The 17353-nt window shown below is 40.2% G+C and overlaps 1 protein-coding gene across 1 annotated transcript in view; it reads right to left on the bottom strand.

The window, feature by feature from the left end:
• Positions 1-17353, bottom strand: part of KIAA1217 (KIAA1217 ortholog) — a 536845-nt gene that overhangs the window by 16865 nt on the left and 502627 nt on the right. The window contains exons 7-9 of the mRNA XM_027847866.1: positions 16507-16611; positions 15948-15997; positions 1071-1240 (exon numbers count right to left, since the gene is read on the bottom strand). Of these exons, the coding sequence (XP_027703667.1) occupies positions 1071-1240; positions 15948-15997; positions 16507-16611 (325 nt within the window). The remainder of the gene's footprint in view (positions 1-1070; positions 1241-15947; positions 15998-16506; positions 16612-17353) is intronic.

The raw sequence follows: 17353 nt of genomic DNA, 5'->3' as shown, positions 1-17353 counted from the left end.
GTCACTGTTTCTTTATTTTGACTGATTTGTAATATTAAGGCTTTTAGTGTTCCCCAATGTAGAGGAATTAGAAATGTATGATCTCTCTACATTTAAAATGAGGAATATCCACTCTATCTAGCAAGGCCTTGAGAGTACATAATTCTCAAGGACTAAGTCTATGAGCGTTGCTGGCCAAGAGAGGTGGAATCAACTGTTGTTGCTGAGATATCCTTTATCAGTGGAATGGGAAAAGGGATATGCCACCTTTTTTATCTATACCCTAAGGACCAACTTTAGCTCAAGCTCTCATCACCACCTGCTTGGACTATTGCAATAGCCTCCTTTGATCTCGATGCACCAGCCTTGGCATATTCAAGGGGTTTGTGTTATTTGAGGACACTGCTCATGCCACTGATTCTATTTTGCTCACTTCACTTGGCATCAGTCAGGACTCCCATGTTCCTCTGTATTTTTCATATTCATGCTTTCTTACAGGGGCCTACGCTGACCCCCTAAACAGCCCTCTGAACAGCTGGGACAAACTGCCAATCACAGGACAGAAGTTTCTTGAAGGTCTGTTGGCCTTTCCTTCAGGCTTCAGCACGGTCCAAAGCCTCCCTTGTATACAGGAGGAGTTAGATCAGTTAACTTCACATGCCCTCCTGCCTAGAGCTATGTCTTAACCCTTCCCATATAGTTTCATTTTAAGGCTGGCTGGTGAGGTTTTCCTCTTTATCTCACGCAATCCAGTCAAACTTAAAAGTCAAATTTTCTCCATTAGTTAAGCCTATACTACTTGTGTCGTTTGTCTTTCCCATATGAGAAAGATGAAAGAGAAAAAAAACCCAGGACGGATAGGGACAAAGGAGAGATGACATGTCAGGAAGAGAAAGGCTTCAATAACCAGCTAGATGACTCAAGAAGAGAGAGTGGGGCTGACGACTTCGTGTAACTCTGCCTCACTTAAATCCAATTCACACAAATCAAACATCACCTGTGATGCCGCTGGTCCTCCTTGAAAACAAAAGACGGACAACAACATGAAGCATGGTGCCTCAATGGTGCATCAGTCAACTTAGATCTCATACCTGGAGTTCCCTCATCTGACGGAGCTGGAGCCGGAGTTCAGACACATTTCGCCTCATGTCATACAGGCTCATTTGGATGGCTGTTGAGCCGGCGGGTGGTGGCTGACTGAAGAGTGTACTGGACTCCTGGGAGCCTAATGAAGTCTTCCCACCAGAACCATGAGGGGTTCCTGCAAGAAGAGCACCAGGAATTCCTTAGTATGTCAGAGAACAGAAACCCACCCGCATTGTTCCCCTTCCTAGCACAGTAAGCCGAGAGAAGCAACAGAAAGAGCATTAGCACGCAGAAAGGGCTTAGTAACTGCTTTATCATTCATTCATCCATTAGAAAAGAGGCCCTGGGTTCAAATTTGGGATCTGCCATTTGCTAGCTGTGTCACGTTGGGCCTAAATTTCTTCATCTATAAAATAGGGGGACTGGACTAGATGACCCTTCAAGGTCCCTCTTAGAGCTAAATCTACGATCCCACATCCAGTGTTACAGGTACAAGTAATTCCGCAAATATGTCTGACAGAGTTAAAGAACAGCGATTGAACTTGTAATTTCATCAGTAAAGGGAACTCCTTAGGTGAGGAACCACCATCTACCCATGCAGGTCTACACCTTCTCTGTAGCTTACAGTCTAGACAGTTGTCTACAGCCCTGCAAGGTTAAATTAAACCCAAAGTCAAACAGACAGTAATGTATCAAAGTGAAGACTACAATCTGGATATCTGTAGCTTCCAAATTGGCTCTCTATCCACTACACTAAGCAAAATGATGATTGAGGATGAGGATGACGATGACGATGATGACGATGATGACATTTTTCTTTTTTAAAATCTCTGACTTCTAACAAACCACATGTATAACAATTCCCTGTATTGCCTGTATACCCTGCAGCTTTGGTCAGGCATACAGGTAGGACTGAAAACAAGACTCAAGAAACACTCCCAGAATGCCTTAGGACTGCTAACGCCAGTAGAAGAGACGTGGCCTCTCCATGTCGGAAAAGAAGGTACAATCTTAAATTCTCTCCATCAAACAGGGCAATCAAAAGAGTGATCTTCTCATGCTGTCTCACACCTGTTCCTTTCTCCTCTGCGATCAATGAAGAGGTATTTATGAAATGTCTCCTGTGTTCCAAGCACAGTGCTAGGCACTGGGTATGTGAATACTCCTTGGGGACAGGATCATAACTTCAGAGCTAAAAGGGACCTTAGAGGTCATGAAGTCCAGACACATCTTTATTTTACAGAAGAGGAGACACAGAGTTTATGTGACTTGTCTAGGCTCACACTGCTAATAAATAGCTGGGACAGAATTCAAACTGAACTCCAAGACTAGCGTTCTAGCCCCCAAATGACATATTTTGTAAGCATGCCTAAAAGAGGTCAGAGACTGGCCAAGTTGATCCTGAATCCTGATTTTTAAAGCTACCCAAAGATCTTGAAAAAGTGAGTTTGTGTTAGGGAGTGGGGGTGGGGAAGAGGAATTGGTGTCCAGACAGGCTAGGAGTTCAGGAATAATTCTTTCTACAAGCCAGAGGAAGTGTTCTCTCCCCTTTCCCGTCCCCCAAACTCCTCCTGAAAACAATGCAGTCCTAAGGAAAGGGCCAGCAGAACAGCCTGAGTCAGATTAATCACACCCACGCCCACACTCCTGAATGGGCTTTTCTGTTTCCTTTCCTGTAAAGGGCAGAGTGGAACCCTTTAAATAGGCCAAGGTCTCCCAGCAGTACGACCTCTGTATCAGTTAATCTCACACACCCTTCTCCTTTCCAGACAGGGCCTAGGGAATAAGCAACATTTGGGTCTGTCAGATTTTCCTCTTCATCTTGTACATGACAGTAAAACTTAAAAGACAATTTCTCCAATCAGCTAAGTCTAAAACCCCATTGAATGAGGGAGTTTCCTCATAGCCTTGTCCTTATATTCACTCACTGTTTAGGAACTTGTCCTGGAACCACAAAACAAAACTAAAGTGGACCCAGTACCCTATCCATAGACTTAAAAATACCAATACAAGATGGAGTCTCTCCTTTCTTTGAATAATGTCTCTTGGGAGGAGAGGAACTGTCCTGAAAGAGGCAGAGAGGCCTGGAGTTGATGAGATGCCCTGGTCGATAAGTATGTTTAATTTTCCTTAACAAAACCAGAATGTGCCATTTTGCCCCCTACCCTCACTCTGCAATCTACCTTTCTTCAACTTCTACTCACTGCTCTTTCTTCTACCCTCTGACCTTTAAGGTGTCTTCTACCTCTAAATCCTACAAGCCCTAGTCATTTCCTCATTTTCTGATCACAGAGAGGTTGCTGTCCATTAAATCTAAATGTAATCTTAAATTTGGCTTTCCCTCTGTGTCTTAAAAGCAGAAACTGAGACTCCTAAGCACCATTTTGATTGTATCACTTGATGGAATAGTAGTTTTGGGGGTTTTTTTGGCCAGGGATGGATAGACACCCTACCACAGGACACCCCCATTCTATGGTACCTTCCATTAACTGGTTTTTGAGATCTTGAAAGACATAATTTTTCATTTCATTGTCCTGATTGAGCTATGTCTGCTATGTCCGTCACACTCCAAAATCACTTAGTATTTGTTTGTTTTCTGCTCAATAGGTTACCAAGGAATCACTCTACAAAAATTAATATTCTGGCTTAACAGAAAAGGAAATGATTCTATGTTTGGGTTTTGTTTGGTGACCCAGCTAAAGAAACCTTCCACAAATTCATCATGATTCCTGGCCCCAAAGCTGCTTGATACTCCTTTTATTCATTCTTTATTGGTTCCCTATCACATTCCCCACAGGAGTACTTCCAAGACTTTTTTGCTTTTCTCAAGTCTCCAACCACAGCTCTGACTCCTGAACTTGCAACAGATGATCCAGTTTCCTACTTTACTGAGATCAAGGCCAGCTAAGCTTTTGGTCTCACTCCATCTCAAGACCTTTTCATCTTCCCTTGACTCTCTCCTGTCCTTGCCCTGCATCAAAGAGAAGTAGCCGCCTTCTTCAGGAAGCAAAAGGTCCCACCTGTGCTCTTGATCAATTGTCCTCTCACCTGATGGCAACGTGGTGCAACACACCAGCTTCTATGACAATGTCAATAAGTATTCTTTTGTGTTGTCTGGCGAGTTACTTGTCCTCCCTGAGCCCCAGGAATCTTAGAGGCTCTTGAATGATCATTGCTAAGGCTTCTTCCAACCCCACCCCTACCTCTAATGGACCCTAGCTTTGTTTCACATCTCTTCCTCTCTTTTTCTCAATCTATGGAATCTTTCCTTTCTGCCTTCAAACATTCTCAGGTCTCCTTTTTGATTCTTAAAAGGTTCTTTGATCTCATTGATGCAGGTACTCCCTGAATTAATGCACACTGCAACCCATTCATGTCTTCTCATCCTGTACAACTCCCCAAACTCATTCCCTTATAAATCCTTCAGGGACAGGGGCAAATCCCACTTACTGGGGGCCTTTCTTTGGATCTCTTGACATTGAATAGACACCAATGGAGCACACAGGCTCTGATGGTTTTCCCTTCATTCCTGCCACATGACTAGCCTTTCTTCTCTGGTGGAACGTCGTTCTGATGACATCTTTTCTGCAGCTGCTCTAGTGCAGTTCTTGGTTGGTAATGCACTGTGGCCTAAGACATCCACCATGCACTTCTCCATTGCCCTTTGGGTGACCCTCAACTTAAGTTTTTGAAGACTCTGTTCTTCCTTGGTCTGTAGCCACACAGTATCAATGAAAGAATATTGTTCTTTTATCTTAAATGGAAAAAAAAAGCCTTTCTCTGACCTAGAATAAATTCATTCTCCAATTTATAGAGTTAGGTCCCTTTCTGTTCTAAATCTATGTCCCCATGACCATCTTACACTTGTCAACTTGAGCCTACTTCTCCTGATGGGAACAGTGTTTAAATACCTCTAGACCATGCTTTAGTAAAGGCAAGCAACTAATTAATGTCTAACAATACTGATCATCTTGCCAGGCTTCACAAAGAGTGTTTTGATTGGCTAAGAGACTTAATTTGGAAAACAGTAATAAATAAATTATTAGGTTGGGAACAAAACAGTCAAGGAAGGTACACTTTATTTACACACCCTAGTAGATGGCAAGATGGGGGGGTAGAGGGTTGGGCAAGCTTCCATTGTTAAGCAATAATTGGACATTTTGGTCCTTAGCTTGATGTACTCTTATCACATTCAACCTGATGATGTAACTGTGCCACTATTACTAGGTAAAATGGTCTGGAAAGGGAGCAATAAATTTGAGTAATAGGAAAAATATACAAAAAGTTAAAATAATAACTCTAGACATAAATGAATTGTTTAAACAGTTTGAAGCTGGTGAAAAACTCAATTGCCAAAGCTTTAGAGATCATTAGGGGGACTCATATATAAGGGGGATAATTCAACGCTAAGTACTGGTACCATGTGTATTTTCACTTTTAATATTTTTGCATCATAAAAAAAGAACAAGGGTTGTTATTAATATTTTGAGAATTATTTGTCTTAATCAGAACATTATTTTCTTATAATGTTCGATTTTAATACATGTTCTCTTCTCTCTCTCTCTCTCTTTTTTTTTTTTTTGCTTTTTTGGTAAGGCAATCAGGGTTAAGTGACTTGCCCAGGGTCAAACAGCTAATATAAGTGTCAAGTGTCTGAGGCCAGATTTGAACTTAGGTCCTCCTGACTCTATCCCCTATGCCATCTAGCTGCCCCTCACGTTCTCTTCTTAAAGGTAATTTTATTATACCCAGGACCATAATTTCTCCATCAGAAATACTTTTATTTTTATAACAATTCCTGAGAAAAGTCTTTTTGAACTAAAATTTACTGAATAGCAAAATTCTCTAGAATATATAAACTATTAAGTGAGGAACACAAGGTTTTAGCAGAATCGTACTAGTTGGAGGATGGTTGGCCTCATTCTCTAATAAACTGGGTAAATAAGACCATTGAGACAGCATTGCGAAGAGTAAAGAATTCTTCATTGGAAGCATGAGACCTAGAGAGCACAGAATCCAATTTTAGCGCAGCTGCTTCCATATGTGCAACCTTGGGCACCTCAATTTCTTTCTCTTGTCCTCAGTTTCCTCATCTGTAAACTGAGAGAGTTGGGTTGGGAGTGCTCTTACAGCTCTGAATCTTATAAATCCATGAAACACTGAAGAAAAAAACCCAAAGATGCTAAATCATTATAGATACAATCAGAAAATGGGGAAAGGAGTGGGAAGAGGGGGAAAGAACGAGGTAGCAATAAGATCTGGTAGACAGTTCAGAAAAGTTTGGGAGACAGTTCTAGGCAATATGATGAAGGAATACTGAGGTAAGCTCCAGAAGATGACAGAGCAATTGGAAATGATTAAGCATTCTAGAGAGGGATTCAGCACGGTAACGTTAAGGAACTCAAGCTTAGAATTAAACATTAAAACTACTTTTTTTCTCAATGAGAAGCAAAGTTGGCCTTTCTTCTTGGGAGGCTGGGTTGGCCTGCTATCCTGAGTAGGAGGCTGGGATAGACAGCACACTGATTTAAAATCAGACTATCAAGCAATTGTTGATATTGGAATCCTTACCCCAAGCAAAAGTTTTGTTAAGAGTAGAGAAAGACTAAGTGTCCCTTGGGCACTTGAAAAACAGAAGAGACACCAGGAAAAAGGGGAAAGGAGGAGGAGGAGTAGGAGAAAGGAAGACAAACACTGTCTGCTTCCTGTTTTCCTTCAGGTAATCCAAGGTGGAATTTATTAAGAGACAGAATTTAAGAAATTAAGAGTCATTTGAGAAGATAATGTAGAGAAGTCCATTGACTTCTGTCATTTTAGAAAGGGCAAAGAAAAGAGAAGGCAGAAAAGCACTGGATTTGGAGTCAGAAGACATAGGTTCAAATGTGACATTGCCTATGTTACCTTGGGCAAGTCATCTAATCTCTTTGGGTCTCAGTTTCCTCACTGGTAAAACGATATGGTGTGGATTAAGTGATTTCTAAGAGATCACTCGGCTTTAAAACTTTGTTCCCATGACTCAGCAGCATAATGACAGGAAGGGTGTGTTAAATATTTGTGAAGAGTAGCAATGATTCCAAAGGCTGATCTTGCAAGGATGGGAGCCAAGGATTTCACAGTGTCTCATCCCTTGAAGGGTGGCTGAACTCTTTCAGATTCCCTACTGGATTCAAACAAACAGAATATTGGTAAATAGTCCCTTTGGGCATTATCAGAGTTGGCTACCAGTTAATTCCAAGATGACCTGCCATACTAAGTGTTGAGGCTATCAAATTACCACCCACCATTCTCTTAAAATTCAGGAATTACTTGACCAAGTGACAAGGATACAGAAGGGAATGTATCTTCTTTATACAGATTTCCTCCACCCCCTACTCCTTCCATAATACACATGCTGAACAAAATAAGAAAAGAGGAAATGCCCTCCTGAGTCAGAGCCATGGATCACTCAGCCCAGCACCTCATCTCTGACAATGACTGCCAGAGGATGTGCAGCGGGAGAGCAGGATGCCCTCTTTAACCTTTATCTAGAAAGGTCAGCCTCAAAGGTGCTGAATAAATGCTTTTGACTGGGAAAAAAAAACAGAGCAGTCTTTCTAGCGAATGTATGACTATTGCTTTTTCAGTGATACATGGAGCCTGAAGGTGTTATGTCCAATAGAATAGAATAAAATATGCACTTTGGCTTTTGCCTTCATCTTGAATTTGTTTAATTCCATTTCATCTAAATGGGAAATCAAAGTAATTGATGTACCTGGTTATGCACAAAGAGACAGATTACTCAGATCCAAAAAATGAGTGCAATGTTATGCAAGGGAAGAAGAGGGCCAGGTTTACTTCCACCCACCTCCTGCCACCAGTTGTGATTTCCTAATTGGCATAATGGAGAAGACATTTCATTTACATTTGGACAAACTCAAAAAGTGCAGTGGTTTTGCATTAGGACCCCCTCTGTTTCACTACCCTAATAGCCCCAGGGTTTCTTAACTTTTTTTGTATTAGGGACCCCTTTGGCAGTCTGGTGAAGCCTATGAACTGTTTTGCAGAATATTGTTTTTAAATGCTCTCTCTCTCCATACGTGTGTGTGTGTGTGTGTACACACACACATATGCATATACACACATACATATATATTTATGTATGTATGTGTATGTGTACTACACATATATATGTATATACCTATTTGTGTCTAATGGTGGCCATCTCTAGGGCTGGGGTGGGAGAGGGGAGGGAAGGAAAAAAAGGGGAAAAAAAAGAAATTAACATGTTAATTTTGTTGTATATTTGAAAGGAATAGCAAGTTGTGTATAGCAGATTTGAAGTTTCACGTGCAGTCATCTTTTACATTGTATTATGTTATAGAAATGCTTGTTTTATTCCATAAATTAAAAATAAAATAAATTTTTAAAAAATGTGTAAAATAAAATACATAGGATTACAATGCAAAATAATTGTACTGAAATATAGTTATTTTAGATCCATAGCTATAGCCATAAATATAAGATAGAAAAAATCAATCACATATTTCTCAGGTTAAGAATCTACTGATCTAAAGGTAGCTAGGGACATATATCTTGACAAGCCACCACACTGGCACTAATTAAGGCCAAATGTGGTCAAACTGGTGAGGGCAGTTGCCTTCATATCTGTGGATGCCTTTCCAGCAAGTACTCCATACCCTCCCCATTCACTGGAGGTGGGGGTGGGGGGCAGGGAACAACATGTTGTATCCAAACACCCAATCCATTTCCTATTAATGCATCAGCCTCACCCTTAAACCTCCCTATGTTCTTTCTGTGATTACAAACTTGGATCAGTTGGATGGTGGTGGGGAGATGGAGAGAGACACCTCAGAAGAACCTTAGTGGTGACCAGCACATATATCCGAGAGTAGTAACTTCTGGTAGACACCTTACTGACTCTAGCAAACAGGGCCCCTGGAGGTAAAGGTTCCTTGCAATTTCTCTGTCTATGGAGGGAATTTTATAACTATTATTATGATATCCCCAAGAGCAGAACTATCCTTGTTTCTGTTTTTGGATTCCCGGTGCTTGGCAAATAGCATGCCCTTAATAAATGTTCGTTTTTGTTCGTTTGTTTGTTTCTTTTCATTCATTCATTCATTCATTCATTCATTCATTCATGATTTTCTTTACAAATTAAATCTTTTTCTAAGTATTGGGGAGGAAATGAAAAGAAGGAACTGTCTGAAGGAGTGAACAAACATTTATTAGCACTTTATAAATATTATCTCATTTGGTCCCCATAAGAACTCTGGGAAGTAGGTACTACTACTATCTCCATCCTACAGTTGAGGGAACTGAGGCAAAGGGATCACACAGCTAGTAAGTATCTAAGGCTAGGTCTGAACTCAGGTCATCTGGACTACAGGCCTGGGTCTCTAACCAATATACCACCAGCTGCCGTTGAGTTTGACTAAAGAAGAAATCCCAAGGAAAGGACCCTTGTCAGTTTCCACTGTCACCAACAGAGTCGTTCTTTTTAGATTTTAAAGGCTTAACAGAGCTTTAAAATGGTAATGTAGCAAGTGACAATTCTCTGTGTGGAAGTACACAAACCACTGCCCCTTGTAGCGCTGGGGGATCAGGATCATAAGAATAATTTGCATTTCCTTGGCATTTAAAGGATTAACAAATTGCTTTCTTCACAACAATTCAATGAATCGGGCAGTCAAAATGAATATTACCCACATTTTAAATAAGAGAAAACTAAGGCTGAGAGTTAAGTGATTTGTCCATGATTACATAGCTAGTGTTAGACCCAAGTTTCCTTAATCTAAATGTGGCATTTTTTTCGCACTGATTTATGTGGCCTTTTTATCTTCAATCTGAAATCAAATTCAACTTAAAATCAAGTTTTATATATCTATATCTAAACACACATGTATATACATATACGCATGGGGCACATGTGTATACCCAACATTCATACACATGTATATATAGATATAGAGTGTGTGTGTATATATACAGGTGCATATATACATACATATGTGTGACGTATATAGGAGTGTGCATGCGTACGTGTGTGTGTGTCCAGACATGTGATTTCATCAATTGAGGGAGCTCCTCCTAAGGAATTTCCTTACCAAAGCAGATCAGCTACTTCTCTGCACCTTCTTGTCTTAGGGAGCTGTCTGGGAGTGCTGGGAAGTTAGTGAGCCCATGCTCACACAGCCAATGTGGATCAGAGGTAACACTTGGACCCTAGCCTTCCTGACACTGGCGCCAGTCCTCTATTCACTATACCATGCTGCCTCTCGTATAGCTAACAATCAGATACTATTTAGTTAATTTGAAAATTCATTCAGAAAGGTTGAGTTGAGTTAGAAGACCTTTACTTTGACCTGGTTGTTGTTGTTTTTTAAAAAATAAACTAAAAGCAGAATTTATTAAAGGCAAATTAAAATTGGGGGTGAGAGAATCAAAGATTGACAGAGATAGAAGGAACCTCAGTGATCAGAGTCTAGTTCCCACAGGGGTCCTCCTGTGTCAGGCTGGCCCCACTGGCAGGTCACCCAACTGTATGTGACCACTCTCAGAGCCCCATCACAGCACAGCAATGACCTCAGGCTATATTGATGCAAACAAAGAGCTCTAAAGAAGAAGAACAGCTACAGGATGGGACCAGAGCCAGTGTGGTATAATGGACAATGCAATGGACCAGGAGCTAGGAGCCCTCTGGCAATTACTTGCTATGTAAATGAGAACATCACACAACCTCCCTAAACTTCTGCTCTCTCACCTGTAAAGTAAGGGGTGTGGAGTAAAATCAACAGTTCAGAGTCTGGGAATTTGTCTTTTCAACATTATTCTGAAAATGGGGTCTATAGGCTTCACTAGGCTGCCAAAGCAGTCCATGACACAGAAAAGGTTAAAAACCCCTGAATCAAATGAGTTCTAAGGCCTCTTCCCACTCCCATTCTACCATCCATCCCCTATTTGTAAGTCATTGCTACTCTAGCCAATTGGAGACAAAGTTTTCCTAGATCCTCCTCCAACAACCTTGGATTTTGAGACGTGACATCTTCAAGACTCTCATAAAAAAAAAAGGCAAAATATAGCAAATAAATAGTAACATATTAAGAAAACAGTCAACTCTCATATGTGTCTAGGTAGAAGCAGGTACGTTGTACTGAGAAGCATCCTACATTTGGAATCAGAAGACTTGGGTTTAAAACTCAACTCTGTTGTTTACTGTATGACATTGGACCTCTCTGAATCTCAATTGTTTCATTAGGAAGGTTGAACTAAATGATTTCTAGGTAGTAGGATCATAGATTTAAAATTAGAAGGAACCTTTGAAGCCCTCTATATCAGGGTTTCTTAAACTTTCTCCACTCTCAACCCTTTTTTGTGTTTTGGCAGCATCTGCTGGGTTCCTTGGCATTGTGTGGCCTGAGGGCATGTGCAGTGCAAAGTGCACATGCTTTGTGTTCAGAAACAATGCTGCAGAGAAGTTGTGCAAAGCTGGGGGGGCAAGCGCTGCCAGAAATACCTAAGATTTACTACGGATTTGATTTTGGATTAATTTTTGGTCGTTGTGCATTCAGAAACCTTTTACTGTTGCCAAATTTTTCGTGACTCCATATGGGGTCAAGATATACAGTTTAAGAAGCACTGCTCTAGTCCGATACCCTCATTTTACTAATGAGGAAACTGAGACTTAGAAGATAAATGTCTTACCCAAGGTCACTCAGGCAGTAACCAGCAAAGCTGGAATTTGAATTCAGGTCATCTCACTAGGAATCCAACATTCTTTCTGCTTCATTATGTTGTTTTCTTTGATCTCTGAATCCTGCAACTATCATTGGGCAGCTAAGTAGCACAGTAGATACAGCACCAGTCCTGGAGTCAGGAAGACCTCAGTTCAAATCAGGCTTAGACACTTACTAGTTGTGTGATCCTGGGCAAGTCACTTAACCCCGATTAAACACGCAAACATACACCCCTCCCCCTAAAATCCTTCAACTTTCATTGCCTTGCTTCTCTGTAGGATCCTGGGCCTCTACCTTTAGCCGTCCATTGGTGTATATTTGGAAGGATGCAAATCCATTTTAGGAATAGCCTAAGCAATATCATTAGAATGCCAAATCTGTTAGGGAAATACATTTATACACACAAATATAAATCATAAAACCCCTTCAAAAGTCACCACAGTATTTGGGTTATCCATTGGGTATAATCTCTTGAGTTTCAAACAGTATTCCTTTGAAAAATCTAATCTTGATTATAAGAGGAGATTGACTTTACTAACTACTGTTTCTCTTGTGGTTTTCTTCCTCATCTTTTAAGGGACATAACTCCCTTTTTGTTGGCTGCTTGGACCTTCAATCTCCACCCCCCTTTCTTCTACTCTAGTCTCTGATGAAGAGATGGCTCTTCTCATGGCCAGCCTTCTACCTTCAACCTTCTTGATCATCCCCCTCTATCTCTAATCTTCAAACCTTCCCCTCCTATTTACTGGGCATCTTCACAACTGCCTAAAAAGATGCCCAAATCTTCCCCATTTTAAAAAAACAAACAAAACCAAACTCTTCTTGATGCTCCTAACATATGACATTTCATCTTCTATATTGGTGCCTTTGCATTGTTTTTCATGCCAAAGATGGACTTTCTCCTCAGTTTTGCCTCTCAGAATCTCATTCCCTAAAACACTCAAGTTAGTTCAACTGCCACCTTCTGCATGACACCTTTCTCCATCCCTATACCTGCTGGTGACTTTTCCCACGAAACATTAGCTTGTATTTATTTTTTATATATTTTGCATATAACTATACATGCAGATCGTATGTGCCCATCAACAGAATGTGAGCTTCTTGAAGGCAGAGACTATTCTATGTTTTTAAAATTTATATCCCCAATACTTATCCCAGTGCTTTGGCACTGGTGATCAATAAATGCTTACTGATAGTTTGTGCCACCCCCTTTACCCCAATTCATGAATCTCTCATCTTGACCCAAGAGACCTGGGGTAGTATTCTCTCTCAAACACCCAAGTGTATGGCAGTATCTGGTGACTCTCATGTACTTCAGTATTACTGTAAAAACATATAATGTTTACATGCATTTCTGTAGTGGGCAAAATATTCCCTTAGGATTCAAGAGATTCCATTCTCTCCTCCTAATCCTGGCATGATAAATGATTTGGTCTCATTATAATTCAATTCATCCATCTATAAAATGGACTCACTAACCCCTGTCTAGTTTCTTTCCTGGGATGTTGCATAATCTCTATGGCAACCGAAACCACTGTGAGTAGATACTCTTAGTAGTATGTTTGTGTTTTTAGTGGATATTCTTTACTGAAAACCCCTAAACTAAACAGAAATAGCTCTTAAGGCAAGTTAATCAACCTTTATGAAAGAATGTTAGGTACTCTTTCATCACGTGGTGGGAATGATATTTCACTGGTTTTATTAGAGCAAAACCTTCTTGGCTAGGGTCTAAATCGTTCCCAGATCCTTCCAGCTAGAAGTAATTTCTCCCTCCCATAAACTCTCCTTCACTTCATACAGATCTCTCTTAGGCATGTGATAGCTATTGTGTACCATAGTTATTTGTCTTATCTCCCTTGCCAGACTGTATTCTCCTTGAGGACAGGGGTCTTATTGAGGATCCATGACTTCATCTGTACATACTCTCTAAAAATGCAGATTGGAGGTCCTCCACACTTTAATAAAAGTTTTAATGAGCTGCTATAGCCAAAAAGCCTTCACCATCTGGTAGACAAGCCCTGAGTTTAGCTAGGCTGATCTTTGAATGAGATAGAGCCAATCATTAGCCTCATACTCAAAACCCTTCCAGCTTGGTAAGACCTCCAGAGGCTGCAGAACCTTGTTGACAGCAGGCTCATCTTGGAGCTGGAAGACCTGGGTTCAAATTTTGCCTTTGACACTTACTAGCTATGTGACTGTGAGCAAGTCACTTAAGCTCTATGTGCCTCTGGCAACTCTCTTGGATTTCTTGATAAAAGTTATAGTCATATTGCTATCTGTACTGATAGAAAGAATTTCCACTGTGGGAATTTCTGGAGCCTTTGTCCATTTACAGAAGACTGGCCAGACTTGTGTTCTGCTGACATAGCCTTCAAGAACCCAGAATCATCTCTCTCCATATCACGACGATGGCATGGGTGAGCCTTTTCTGGAAGCCAATTTGTGAGCATTTAATAAATATTAGTGAAGTGAATGATGTAAAGGGATGGTGAATCAAACTGGTATATTTAGCTTCACAAATTCCAAAGTTTCATTCTGATGGATCATATTTTCCTCCGATGAACCTCACCTGCAAAATTCTCATCCTATCTCCTAACTATAGCTCTGCAAGTTAATTCTAACCTGATGGGAGAAAGAGCTCATTTTTCTGATGATTGCACTGTCTAAAGAGGCTAAGTGAATTCTCCCAGTACATTTGGCAGGATGAAATTTTTACCGAATGTAATTAACTGCTATTAAACTCCTCTGCCCTTTTTCCCACAAAAGTTACATATTAATACTAATGAACGTGATCCATTTATTTTGCCTTCCTCCCCCCACCCCACAGATATTCTCTCCATGTCTCCATTAACCTCGCTTGTGAAACATGGGGGTACTTGGGTAGAAAGAGAGATGATTCATTCATCTTTGAGAAGGCACTAAATTGTGTTTGATAACAACCATGTGACATGACTGTCTAGCCCTGCAGAGAGGCCCAAAGAGATGAACCTGCAGGGATGACTTTTGGGAAATCTGCAAAAGGGGTGATACCACCTCCCATTTATCTATAGCTTAAGAGACACTTGCCTCACAAGAAGCTTGTGGGGTAGATAGTCCAGTTAATATTATCCTTGAGATTTGCCAGATGTGAAACTCTTTTCCCCAAGAGATCAAGCAATTTTCCAGAGAAGAAGAAAAACATGACCACTTGGGATTTTTTTCAATCTTCAGACCCATACTGATACATAATGCATCTTCTTCGTTTTTAAGAAGCTTCAGTTTCAGTTTGCCTCAAATGATTAATTACCTCCTATTCAGATTGAATTTTTTAAATGAGTCATATTTATACAAACTATAATAGAATGTGTGTTGCATAAAAATGTTTTACAGGTGAGGAAACTGAAGCTCAGAGAGGTTTGTGATTTATTCAAGGTCACACAGCTATTAAGAAATGGAGTTAAAATTCAAACCCAGATCTAGCTGAATGTTCTTTTTCCTCCTTCAGTCTTACTTTCAACCTTTTAGACATTGTCTTGAAAAAGGAATTTCATAACCTCATTTATACCAAGCCACTGGTTGGAGAATTGGGAGATTTGGCTTCTAATACCTGTTGAGTGACTCACTGGCAGTGAAACCGTGGAAAAATCACTTCCACTCTCTAGGCCTCAATTTCCTCATCTGTAAAATGATGGGGTAGCATTACTTTGGGGTTTTTAACTGTGTTTATGTGTGTATGCACCTCTGTGTGTGTATAATTATATATAATATTTTTAAATAGTTGAAGGAAATGCTAAATTTGGGTTAGAGGTTAATAGAAAAAAAATGCAATTTTCCCCCCATCCAAGACCATGGCCTCTCACTTGAGAGTTCAGGCGTCACAGGTTAAGAACCCTTGGAGTCAATAATCATTAAGGCCCCTTATAGTTCTAACATTCTATGATCTTAATAACTTTATGAGTTACCTTTCCCAGGAGTATTTTCATTTGAAAAGAAGAACAAAGGAAAAAGTCAACACTTTAATCCACAGGAATTAATCCATAATCATAGAATTTCAGGTGTGAGTTGGAGTGATACTTGGCAAAGGTGTCTTCCTGAAACTTCCACAATTCCCACCAAGTAACTGATGTAGGTATAAGGCTTCCCTTACAAATCCATTGGGAGACTTACCTGCACCATCTGGGAGGCTCTTGTTGGCCATGGTCTTCATCATCTTCTCACTGAATAAAAAAGAACAAAGTTAGAAAATGCTCAGCCTGGATTTTATCTCTTTCACATCTACTACATAAGCAATCAGCAGAAATCAGTGATGGTTATTAGGCAATGAAGGTGTTCTAGCATCACAGCATAAGCACTGGCTGGGATGGATAAGGCTTTACAATGTAGCATTCCTTAGCTGCTGGTGAAATGTGGCTGGACATTATTCATGATTTTCCAAATGCACGGTGAACATGGGAGGGAGGAGAAATGTAGATGGTGGTTGCAGGAACTGAGCTGTGTAACGTCCATGAAATCCACATGCATTGGGAAGCCCATTTACCTTATTTTGACCCAAAGTTTTAACTTGCATTCTCAGAATAAACAAAGCAAACCCACAATTCATAGATGGGTGAAATTTTCCACTTCATAACGATTATAAGGAAATCGATTTGTGTTGATGAATTATTTTAATGATTAAAGAGAAACAGATTTCATGATTTGTGAATTTTTTATTTTTTTTTCTTTTTACCTAGAAGCATCTTTGCTATTACTTGTATTTGGCCCTTTAAAAAGCGCAGACTGAACAAGACCAGTTAAGCTGGCAATCTGTTTCTCCATGGCTTGCATCCTCTCTCTGTAAAACAAGAGAATTGTTTGTTAAAGCTTTGTTATTTTTTTTTTCAGACTTATTTTTCTAGGTGAATGATCACCATAGTATTATACAGGTACCACTTGGTCTGCTGCAACACTCCTAACAATCTGCTGTAGGGAAATTGAGAATCTACAAATCCTCTGTGGAGATCAAGGACAGATTATCAGAGTTTAGCAGCAGTGATCTCACTAAAAAGGCACTTTTTAAGATCAGCTAATGCCTCCTGGAAAATTTAGGAAAACATTTCCCCATTGGAAATAATTCTGCCCCTATGTCATATGTTTTCACCTATTTCTGTTTCCCTGATCCCGTATTATTTTACCCAACACAAGAAGGGAATCTGCAGTATGTGCTATGTCCTAAGCGGGCTCCTGGCTTGCTGTGCAGACCTGGAAGCTATATTTCTCATCTGGGAGAACTGTGTCTGTTTCTGGTACCAGTGACAGAGGTGTCTGTTCATTGTGTTGGGAATAAAATTTGTTTTGTGGTCACAGGGAAATGCAAATGAAAACAATTGCTCTTATAAAGACTGAAGAATGACATGGCTGAAATTTATGTGAAGTAAGAGGCAGAGAAAGTTCAGTCTGAGGTCAAAAGGACTTCAATCTAAGCTTAAATTCGTGGGAAGTAATCAGGAAAAAATTCAATAATGACATTCACTAGCTGATCAGAAGACACTTGCTATGTAGAGCTACTTAGCCCCTAACGTCTCAAAAAAAAATTG

The sequence above is a fragment of the Vombatus ursinus genome, unplaced genomic scaffold (genome assembly GCF_900497805.2).
Source record: "Vombatus ursinus unplaced genomic scaffold, bare-nosed wombat genome assembly UNPS02005459.1, whole genome shotgun sequence".
Lineage (NCBI taxonomy): Eukaryota > Metazoa > Chordata > Mammalia > Diprotodontia > Vombatidae > Vombatus > Vombatus ursinus.
This window is presented reverse-complemented; position numbering and strand designations above follow the sequence as displayed.